The sequence below is a fragment of the Curcuma longa genome, chromosome 20, assembly GCF_044706935.1.
Source record: "Curcuma longa cultivar G26 ecotype Majalengka, Jawa Barat chromosome 20, ITB_CL_G26_1.1, whole genome shotgun sequence".
NCBI lineage: Eukaryota > Viridiplantae > Streptophyta > Magnoliopsida > Zingiberales > Zingiberaceae > Curcuma > Curcuma longa.
In genome coordinates this window covers 3888347-3900111 of record NC_133880.1, presented here as the reverse complement: position 1 = coordinate 3900111, position 11765 = coordinate 3888347, and the positions used below count along the sequence as shown (strand labels likewise).

At 37.7% G+C, this 11765-nt stretch overlaps 2 protein-coding genes across 2 annotated transcripts; one reads left to right on the top strand and one right to left on the bottom strand.

The window, feature by feature from the left end:
* Nucleotides 1-667: 667 nt before the first annotated feature.
* Nucleotides 668-5766, top strand: LOC141813278 (3'(2'),5'-bisphosphate nucleotidase 1). Its single transcript, XM_074701217.1, has 9 exons — nt 668-1051; nt 1440-1515; nt 2360-2433; nt 2520-2716; nt 4423-4633; nt 4722-4820; nt 4911-5064; nt 5256-5444; nt 5524-5766. Exons 1-8 carry the CDS (start codon nt 752-754, stop codon nt 5420-5422), a joined length of 1278 nt encoding a protein of 425 aa, XP_074557318.1. The 5' UTR covers nt 668-751; the 3' UTR covers nt 5423-5444; nt 5524-5766.
* Nucleotides 5767-6302: 536 nt separating this feature from the next.
* LOC141813277 (uncharacterized) lies at nt 6303-11745 on the bottom strand. Its single transcript, XM_074701216.1, has 5 exons — nt 11306-11745; nt 9694-9803; nt 9242-9613; nt 7979-8747; nt 6303-6750 (listed from the first exon to the last, which is right to left on the bottom strand). The coding sequence occupies exons 1-5, from the start codon at nt 11544-11546 to the stop codon at nt 6674-6676; spliced, it is 1569 nt and encodes a 522-aa protein (XP_074557317.1). The 5' UTR covers nt 11547-11745; the 3' UTR covers nt 6303-6673.
* Nucleotides 11746-11765: the final 20 nt, after the last annotated feature.

Here is an 11765-nt window from a genome sequence, read left to right as displayed (position 1 = left end):
AGACCCCCAACCAAACGCACCCTAAGGGTATGAATCCAAAGTGAACAATATCATACTGTTTTAGAAGTATACATGGATTCCATCGGATCTAACAGTGATATTAAAACAGATCTATGTGGTGCCATGAGGACTAAGTTTATGAACCCAACAAGTTATGATAGACCTGTTTAAGAGGTTTGTTTATGTGATTTTATTTTGATTTTTGAATTGTAAATTTATGCACTTAATCTGATGACTGAAAGATTTGGGCAGTATAAATGCCATAATATCTGTATTTAATGTGTTTATGATTGTCCCCGGGTATAATTGAGTTGGTTACGAGGGAACAAACTTGTTGAAGTGGACAAGAGTTGAATTTCGACGAAGCCGAGATAATGCCGTCTTCCGTCGTGACCAATTATAATTTTTTGATTTATCTCCTTATAGATAATCATGGAATCGATCGTGTGAGACCATTGAAATGATGAATTTCATCTTTTACTGAGAAGTATTCTTCATGTAGTTTTTTTTTGCTCCATTAATCAGTTTCGGGCCTGGATCGGTGTGGGCCTGGATCAATTGGGCCCATGCTGGATGGGCAGGTGTGACATGTGGGTTTTATTAAAAAAATCTTGCCTAATTTTATATTTTGACACAGCGGTTCAACTCGGGCGTCTGGCGGTCCAAACAATCTCCATAGCAGTCTTGTGCACGAGGCCGGGTCGATGGCCGGAAGAATCAGCGACCACAAGGAAACCCTTAACGCCGACAGATGGCGTGCCGGGCGGCCATCTCTCTTCCTGGTCTCACTCGCCCATTAAAGCCCTCCTCCTCCGTATCGGGAAGAATCTCTTCTGGATCTGCGCCGCCGTCGAAACCCTATCGGTCGCTCCGCCACCTCCTCCTCGTTCCCTCGCGCTTCCACCTTCCTCTGCCGTCCTCTTCACACTTCCGCCCTTTCTCTTGCGCGAGTTCAGCCTTTCCGGTGGCGGCCATGTCGTCTTCCTCCTCCTACCAAAAAGAGCTCGCCGCCGCTAAGAAGGCGGCGTCACTCGCCGCCCGCCTTTGCCAGGTATATGGATGGCTACAAATTTGGATCTTTGTCGTGGATCTCTTTCGCCATTCGGAAAAGATCGCGGTTTGGCCTGGCGATTCGCAGCCGAAATGGAGAAAAATATTCTTCTCATGAAATGCTTGCTTCGGAACTAGAAATCTGAGTTTTCAAGTTTTTGATGCTAGAGTAGTGCTATTAAAAGGAGAAACAAAGAAGACTAAGCTTAAGGAAAACTAGATTCTTGGCGTATAATAATGACCCTCTCGAACTTCTGGTCGGTTGTTAAATGTACTCGGGAAACTTCGATTCAACCTTTGTCAACATGTCAACACATTATGGTTGTTTGGCGTTTTATGTTCTTTTGTTGTGGTTTGTGGATATGCCTCTTATTTCTCAACTTCTGCAGACAGTACAAAAGGCGATCTTGAAATCAGATGTCCATTCAAAAGCAGATAAAAGTCCTGTCACTGTAGCAGATTATGGTAAGCTCCCAAGTACTCTTGTATCAGTCATATGTGACCAGAAGAAATGTTATTTTGACTTGATGGTCATCATTCTTCACTATATATTTTCAGTTCAGTTCTATTACTGTTTTCTCTAGTGCATATTAGAATTTATGAATTATGTTCTTTATCACAGTCAATTTCATCACGAAGAGTGCGTAATGAGATCTATTTCTCTTTATTAACCATATTACCCTATTTTCTATGATTAGATATAAAAAAGATTCAGGATTTAAGTCGCACCCTTGATAATAAGAATGCAAAGCTACTGTCACATACACATGTACTTACTTCCTTTGTTTTCTCAATGTCTCTTTTTATTCTATTGATCAGCTGAATACTAAAATGAACCTGAACAAGAGTAGCCACAGATAATACTCGGTTATCTGGTATGATACTGCTGGTGATAAATACTGTTTATCTATCAAGTCAATGACCATAAACTATGGGGGAACTCAAAAACAGAACACATAGGTCTATTTATTAAAATTATACCATTGCTTTCAATGAAACATCTTCCTGTATGCATAATAAAAGATTGATATCACATTATAATAGGCACCCAAATGAAACAACCGGCAAGTAGTGTCTTGATTGGTGTGAGCATTGATTATTGTTTTATGAATGCATCATTTATAGTCCCAAAAAATCATCTAATCGGATAATGAATTCCTATCAAAATTCTCCTTACCATGACACTATCTTCTTCTAGTTTGTAGTCAATAGGATTTGGATAATCTTAGAAATGCTGGAATAACAACTAGAAACCTCTGCATGGTGTATCCTCTACTAACAATCTGACTAACAATCTGCCTGCTTTTAGGTTCACAAGCTATTGTCAGCCTTGTATTGAACAAGGAGCTACCTTCTGAAAGCTTTTCTTTGGTGGCTGAAGAGGTGAATTTATATATTTTCACAGGAACATGTATAATGTATTAGGCTTCCTTGAGTCACTTCATTTAAAAGCAATTATATGAACCTAGGATTCAGCAGATCTGCAAAAGGATGATGCTCATGAAACTTTAGAACGCATTACTGTACTTGTTAATGATACACTTTCTTCTGAATATAATACCACTGTGTCTGGTAAAGATGTGCTTGCCGCAATTGATAGTGGCAAATCTGAAGGTGGACCTCATGGCAGGCACTGGGTTTTGGATCCCATAGATGGCACTAAAGGGTATGTATTTGCTGCTCAAAAGAACTCATCCTGAATTGTATATTGTTTATTTAGATATTCTGCCATGGTTTTGCTTCTTCAAGGTATATCTATTGAGCTGCACAATACTAAATCATAAATTTTTCAGTATTAAATGAGTCTTCTTATATGCTGCTTGGAATAGGAGAATTATTTAACATAGACAAATATATATATATTGGTCCTTTCCTATTATTTTTTGAATAAGTGGTCACACAATCAAATCTAAGATATTGTCACTTTATCAGTGAGTGAGGCCTTATGTTTGAATCTTATTAGGATCATTAATTAAAAAGAAATCTCTAGTTAAATCAGTCCACATATTGGATTTGTTTGAGGCCAATTTGCCTTATCAGACCTGAGTGAATTTTAGGATGCAAAAATAGTCACTGATAGCCTTGTGTTTGAACCCTACTAGGATCTTTAATAAAATGAAATCTCTAGTTAAGACATTTGACACATTAGGCTTGATTTAGGCCTCTTTGCTTGCTCATACGTGAGTGAATTTTGGGATGCAGAAAGAATCAGTTATGTTGTTTCCTAATTGTTAATGCTTTTGAAAAGCTCGGTTTCTGGATATTTCATCATCATAGTTCTAGCACTGGATTTGACATTTATTATAATGCTTTACTTCACTACTAATAGTTCTATGTTAAGCTCTCCAATCAGATGGTTGTTCTTTATAATATCTGTCAACATTTTAGTATGATCCTTGATCTTAATGAATGAGCTTAGTGTCACTCTGAAGCCAGTATTTCTGTAAGGGAGAGGAAGTAACTGCTTGCAGGGGTTAGGTCAGATTTTGAAAAGCCTATGTAGGTAGCATGTGTTCAAGTCACCACTTAGTGCATTTGGGATATTTGGGCTAATATTGTATAATCTACAGTCAAACTATTTAATTTTACTTGTTCAAAAAATATATAAAATTTGCTTATTCTAAAAAATTTAATCAAAATAAACCAACCATAAAAATATTTTGCATTGATAACCATAATAATTGCCTATATTAGACAAGATCTAAGTTTCTAACATAATACATACCATGCTTAATCAAAATTTTCATAAAAAACTTCAAATGAGCTTAATGATAATTTTTCATCACTGTTATATTCACCCTCTTGAAGTGAATTGAGCTGTGTTGTGTTGTAGTTCATTAGATTCTTTATGAGGTATAGGTGAATTCAAAGCTCCTAGTTGTGATTAAATTTCAAAGCTTCTACCAACAAATCTCATGTCTGGTGAAGCACTGCACTGCATGTGGATATGTCGCTGTCTACATCACTTTTTAATACATATCTCCAACTCAAGGAATATTCTGATCATTGCATACTTGAGTTGATGGGTATGGGCTTTAGATATTAGGAATGTTTGGAAACAACAAAGAAATACAAATCTGTTGCAAGATATGTAAAGAGTTAGCACTATGCAAACCATAATCATTACTTCTTTTTTCCTTTCTAAGACAGGATTAATGTATGTGCATGACTGTGTATTCTGATAAGATGTTCTCTCCTTTTTTCCTTATTAATTAACTTTGGTGCTCTTTTACCTTTATCTCAAGTAGAAGAATTTAATGAATATGATTACCTTTTTCTTTGTTTTCCTATGCACTTTATCAATATCCATCTTTGTTTTCCTATGCACTTTAGTGCCATCCAGATCTTATGATTTTGCTTTTTTTAACTTAGATTCCTCCGTGGAGACCAGTATGCAATTGCTCTAGCATTGCTTGATGAAGGGAAAGTAGTGTTAGGTGTTTTGGCATGCCCAAATCTTCCTCATACATCCATTGCTAATGTTGATGCACATTATTCTGAAAATCAAATTGGTTGTCTTTTTTATGCTACAACGGATGAGGGAGCATATTTGCAGTCACTAAATGATTCTTCTGCCACAAAGGTTTTTTTTTTGTATATTATGAATTAAGTTTATTCAGTTTTTGTTTCCCAATTTTTCTACCGCTAACTTTTTGGATCTTCCACTTCAGATAAATGTCAGTACTGTTGACAATCCTGCTGAAGCATCATTCTTTGAATCTTATGAAGCTGCTCATTCCCTGCATGATTTGTCGAAGGCAATAGCAGTGGTACTAAAAAGATACTGTAGTACTGCATGCAGCTTCATAAATTTAGACATTTAGCAAAAATAATATGCTTGGATGATGCTTGTTTGGCAGAAACTTGGTGTCCAAGCACCGCCAGTTAGAATAGACAGTCAAGCAAAATATGGTGCTTTGGCAAGAGGTGATGGTGCCATATACCTACGATTCCCGCATAAAGGCTATCGGGAGAAGATATGGGACCATGCTGCTGGTTCTATTGTTGTGACAGGTATGAATGAGATTGGCTTTCATGTTTTCTTTTATCGATTGGTGTATTTAGAGATATTACAGTCCAGTAAATGAGTTTTCTCAACCACTTTAACTAAGTAATACCTCTTCAACTATATAGTTCTTTTGGTATTATTCAACCCCTAAATTGAAGTTTGTATCTATTGATATTGCCCCTGTTGTCTTTTGCAGAAGCCGGTGGTATTGCTACAGATGCTGCTGGAAATCATTTGGATTTCTCCAAGGGAAGGCACCTCGATCTCGACACAGGAATTATTGTCTCAAACAAGAAGCTGATGCCAGCATTGTTGAATGCGGTACAAGAATCTATAAGAGCTCAATCAGCATCACATCTCTAGTTGGCCTTTTTTTTTTCTTCTGGTATTGTATCTTCAAATCTTCCAGTTTTATGTTTTAATTTTCAAGTCTATTCACTACAAACCAACACTGCTGGTGGCAGGTATCTGCACGTCTACATGTTTCAGTTCTGAGAGCTCCCAAGACTAGAAGGATGTCGAGATCTGTTGCGCTGTGAAGTCGTACTCTTAACATGTAATCTGCTCCGCTAAGACGTGTAATCTGCCGTTTGACGACTCATTTGAATGTTCATGTCAGATTGTAGACCAAGAATAAGAACATGAAAGCATTTGTGCTTACTGTCTATTGCTTCTACGCATTAGTTGACGGCATTTGCATTTTTATAGATGAATTGAACTTCTATGGTCATAAGTCAATCAGATTTTATTTATTTATTATTTATTTTTAACAAGAAGGATGCCCTACTTTCTTTTTTTAAAAATAACAAGTACTTTGAATTAATATTATAGTATCTTTAGTTAAAAAAATGATAAATCTCAATTAGTTTTATTGACTATTTATGAGGTGACTGATCTAGTTTTACAGAAATTTTTCATCGATCATTAGGATAAATCGAGAAATGTACGCAGCGGCCAATTAGTAACTTTAGCTAAAATTGCTAAAGGAGCAATTTCAATAAAAATTATTAAGTTAAATTAATTTTAATCAAATTAAAATAATTTAAAAAATAAAAATATTTAATTCACACCAAGCAGTTGACAGTGCCCCACCACACAAGACCATATATTACAAATCAAATCGATCACCAAGGCGTCACTCACAGCAACCATCTCCATAACTCACTCAACTAAATTATTTTAGCAGAATGAAACATGGACCATGAAGTCATGAACTAGAGAACAAAAAAACACTCTGGTAAATTGTTAAGAGCACGGTACTTAAACATCAAGAAGAAAAAGAGAGACCAAAAAAGAATTTGTGAACTGTGATGCATCAGATATTTCACTTGTGGCATACATTTGTTACCTCCAGAAACAAAAACATACATTGACTCTTGGCCTTGATCTCGTGGAAATAGTAATAATAGCACCAAGACATCGTCACAACTAACAACAACGGCCTGCCACTTCGATGGCTTTGACCAGAAAACTTATTTTTGCCGGCTGTGCTTATCCATATATTTACATTCATCAGGTTTCCTAGCAATTTTTTTGTCTCTCATCACACCCCGGTGTGCTACTTTGCAAGCACCATTGCGTGATCTGAAGCTAGAATAGCATGTTCCACCTCAATTACAAGCACAGTAGTACATACAATGCTGCTAGTGCCAAGGCCAATCTGGGAAATGGGTCGTCATCCGAAGCATAAGCTGCACATGTACAGTTAAGATAGTTGGAAGAAAAGAAATTCATTGTCTTTAGCAAATGTGTATGATTGTGGAATTTGGATCTTGGTGTTAATAACTATGGCGGCATGGCAAATCCAGTGATCATTAGAAAGAAAAAGAAAATTGTAAAAGAATTGGGAGAAGATACATTAATCAACCAAATCTTCATTGTTGACAACAAACATAATTTTAAAATAATCACTTAATTTGCAAGTCATAATATCATTTCACTTATGTATGAATATTTTTTTTTGCATCTGTCATGAATACTGATATTGATTGTTATTTCATGTGCTTTGCATTATATGATTAGCATATACTTTTCTGCTATGTGAATGAATGTATGAGGCGCTGATTAATATACTTTGTTCTTTCATTATTTTGTAAGTTAATTTTATTTATATAAATATTTTTATTATTTTAATAATGATTGCACTCCTCCACATGCTGCATGTGTGCCATGCAGTGGGTCAACTCCCTTTATGAAACCTCAAGAGATGCCATCAAGTAAAGTAATCAAAAGAGATATTTCGAGCTTATTAAAGTGCCGCAGAGTTGAATTTGACAATATGGATAACAGGATGGTTAGACTTGAAGGAAACAGAGTTGGATTTGGAGTACTAAAATGACAATGGTTAACCACCACTACCAAAATCACATAAAGAAGTATGCATAAGATACTAGCTCAGTTGACCTATTTGTGGGTGACTTGGTGAACATTTATAACTGCATTTTCAGGGAAACTGATCCTAATATCAAGAAACCAAAGAAGTACAATGGATTGTGCTTATTGCCAACAACTTCCTAACCAAATTTCATATGCTACACGCAGATACAGTCATTAGCAGAATGATTTTTCAACAAATTGGAGTTATTAAACACAGAAAATTAGTCCCTAAGTTTGTGAAAGGTACAGACATTAAGATATGCAAGACTGACAATGGATCATTAACAAAAATTGTATGGCAAGAAATGAACACAAAGCAGGCAACAGAAAAAAGATCAAAACAAAAAATATTGGTATTTCACTTAACACATCAGGCTCTCGTTATAATATAGGATCAAATCAAGTAAGGATTTTCAGTATGTTGCAAAGAATTTTCAGTATTCCATGTTTTGTATTTATGTGCCATCAGTTTTCCTTACTGCTTTAATTTTGTAACCATTCTGAAACAAAAAGTGAACAACTAGTCACAGGAGAAAAACTCACATGAATATGGAATAGGTGATATTGACGGAGTCAAGCCAGGAGCTTTGCTATCTTTTACACTCTCACTAGGAGGTTGCACAGGAGTAATAGAAACATCTGGCTTCTGAGATGATGGTTTCATGCTAGGAGCTGGAACAGGGATATTTTCATGTGCATGAGGAGAAAGTAAATGCCATGGAACACTTAGAGGAGCACCAACAAAATGTGGAGCGCTCACAGGCCTATGACCAGAATGCCTTCTAACAACTACTGGTCCAGAAGAATGCTTTGGAGCACCCACAGGCACAGCCAAATGCTTCAGAGCATCATCAGGTGCAGCAGCTGGAGCTGTGTTTGAATTTAAAAATCCATGTTGACAGCCAGATGGGGCTGAAGTTTGATAACCATGTTCAGGAGCAGCACCAGAAGGAGCAGGAGCAAGAGCATGTTGTGTGTGATAGTGATGCTTATGGTGTTTATGATGATGGTGTGGGTGATGACGTTGATGGTTTGTTTGTGGCTGAGGTGCTGGACTTGGTGAAGCATTGCTGCTTCCACTACTTGAGGAATTCTGAAGAAAAGAAGAAAGGCGTACTTGCTTTACTCTACCAAATACAGTGTGATTCAAGCCAAGATTTCCTGAGGAAGAACCCCGAATCTTTTTAGCCAACTCCTTCCACCTTGGGAAGGAAGGTTGATGATTCCCAACAGCAAGTACAATTACGGTGTTGACAATTGTTGGACGAGAGACTGTACTTCCTTCTGAATTAATCAAACTGACATACAGATTCTGCAGTAAGAAAAGAGGAGGTGAGCATATCAGAAACTACAATCTTGGAAACTGCAATTTGTGAAAGAAAGCCAAATTTGCTGGTTCAAAGCTTCAGCAAAATAGCAGAATGGTAAAAAAGTACGTGTAGATTCTCCAAAATTTCAGTTGAATGAGCAATGCACTTACAGTATGGAAACATCCAAGTGTAAACGTGATGCCTATTTTTTAGCATGTGGTATGATAACCATGATATAAAGAATGATAACTAGAATTTGTCAATTAACTGGAGGAAAAAATAGAAGCATCTCACTATTTGCCAGGCATGGTTACCCTTGACAAGTGAGTTAAAAAAATGAAATGCAGTTTCAAAACACTTGCATTTTGAATAAAGTCGTAGGAAGTTAGCCTGGTCCAGAAGGTGCATTTAAGGGAGCAGATGAGATGCAGTATACATAACTTGAACTGCAAAAAAGGAAACATTTAGTTCGTAGAACAAAATGTCTTGGGCAAACCTCATTTGTGTTGAGAAGTAATCCAGCCTTCATTTGGTCCTTCAGTTCACTGAATTTATCTTGGATTTGATAGATAGGAAAGTTTAATGTGAAATTGAAAAGCATTTGCACATTCTGTAAAAGAAAAGCCCTTTGAAAAGGTATTATGACGATCCCTCCAGAAAACTTGAGAACCTCAAAGGAGGATGAATTCCCGAATAATGATGTAGTCAAGTGAAGAGTTGACTGTCCTATAACTAAGGACATAAAGGAGGCCCTGAGAATGCTTAGCCCAGTTGATGACAAATATGAATTCCTTGGATAAGGCCACACTGAGAAAACCACATTTGTCCAATTTGATCTGCTTGTAGGTTCCAGATCAATAACAGAAACCTGGTTCACAAAAAACATTTGATAAAAGCAATTTTACATTTGACAAGCAAGAGAAGGATGCAAGGGTAAAGAAAATTTACCGTAGAACCAGGAATACCAATTTCTTCAAAGATATCAAGCTGAAGCTTTCTAATATTGGACTTCAAAAAATCAACAGGTTTTTGCAGTTTGAAAGTTGCAACAATATCAGCTGAAAAACTATGGTTAGTTAAGACAATTACAAACCAAGATGATAATGGCGAATAAAATATCAATAAAAATGAAATTGTAGTTTTTTTATCCACTTTATTAGTAGAGATTTGAGAATATCTCAATTCATATGTTACAAACAAATCACAGTTAGAAGCAATTGGAAAGAAAAAAGTTGTCCTGAGTTTACATCAACCCTGAGAAGAAACAATTCACCATTGGCTTTATTGCTTTAGACTAAACCAATCATGAAAAAAATTAACAACCCTATTAAGTTCCTAGTCAAACTGTCCAGTGACTTGACTGCTTTGCAAAATCAATAGATGTCCATTTAATTTTAGGGGTTAAGTAACTAGTAGTAGAAAAAAATGCAATATTATTAGCATTATGATATGAAACTGTAGTTCAGATGGATAGACAAGAATTTCCCCCAAGTAGATGTCATGTGTTGTGCAAAATAAATGCAAGATAGGTCAAATACATATGAACATTGTGAGTTGTGTGTGATTGTCATGTTTTACAAAATCATTTTGGACAGAACAAAGCATGCACATGAGATCAACACAGTTGATCTGAAAATCCTATAGATGATTTACAGAGTGATCCAAGTTATCATAGATTTCAATTCATGAACAAATTTGTCCATACTTACTTGATTATTAAACCCAAAATATTATTGAGACGGAAATGATAGTCCCTAGAGCTGCTGGATTTTAGCCCTAAATTGTATCCAGTCAAAACTAGGTGGAGATGACACTGTACCAGCCAGATTAAAGGGATAAATCTCCAACTCGCCCCTTTCCATTGAGAGTGCAGCAAACATCACCCTCAAGGGTGTGTGGTGAGCGTTGCAGCAAGCCATCGAATGGGATGAACATTAGGATATTAACTAATATTTCCTCTCCTCTCCTCTCTTCTCCCTTGACAAACGCAAGGTATGGGATATACAGATTTTGTGCCCCTATATTTCGCAGCCAGTTCTCTGCACCTCTGCTTCTCTTCCTAAATGTTCTTAAAGCTTGCAAAATTTTGTTCCTTATAAGTATCCAAGCAGGATAGATTTGTAGCATAATTACCAAGTCGAGTAGGTGATCAAATTTGTTTGACTAACTAGGAAATTTTAATTAAGCTTCATCACTAACTAGAAAAGTTTCAACTTTTATCTCCATTAAGGGGTTATCCCAAAGGGGTTACTGGACAACAAGCTGGTGAAGACTAACTTGAATGAGTGCGTTGACTAACCTGAAAAGGTTCGTGCGTCGACTATTGCTAATAGCGATCCATCTCGCAATACTGATGATCACTGATTAGATGACGAGCTTACCGTGACCAGTTGGATAACAAATCCAACTACTGCAAGTATGCGACGCCACATTATAGGAAATCTAAACGACTATTGCAAGTATGCAACGGCGACAAAATCAAGCCAAGATCCACCGACGCAGCCAAGGCGCAATGCCTCCAAAAGAAACAGACGAAGATCCAAACTCCCAAACACCTCACCTGGAAACCGCGGGTCCCGATCAGGGCGACCAGCGCCATCGCCCGTCCGCAACAAGGGTGGCAGCCAGAACACCACCGACAGCAGCACCGCAAGGGCGACGATCAGCGTGACCACGCAGCGCGGTCGCACGATCCGCCCGATGGAGCGGCAGCGCGGGCACCCATCGCAGGCATTACCCTCCCGAGGCTCCGTCGCGGGCTCCGGCGGCTCGGGCGGCTGCTCTTCTTCGGATTTCCCCATCGCGTCCCGCACCAGATCTGCTCAGTCCGCATCACAAACGCCGACCGGTTCCTCCAATGCGCCCATTGCCGCGACGGAGTACGAGAAATCGAGGCGAGGTCAAGCTCACGGGTAGGCGGATTAGGGTTAGAAGAGCGGAGGCAGAGATGGGGAAGAGAGAGAGAGAGAGAGAGAGAGAGAGAGAGAGGACAGGGAAGAGTTAAACTGGAGAGGTCAGTG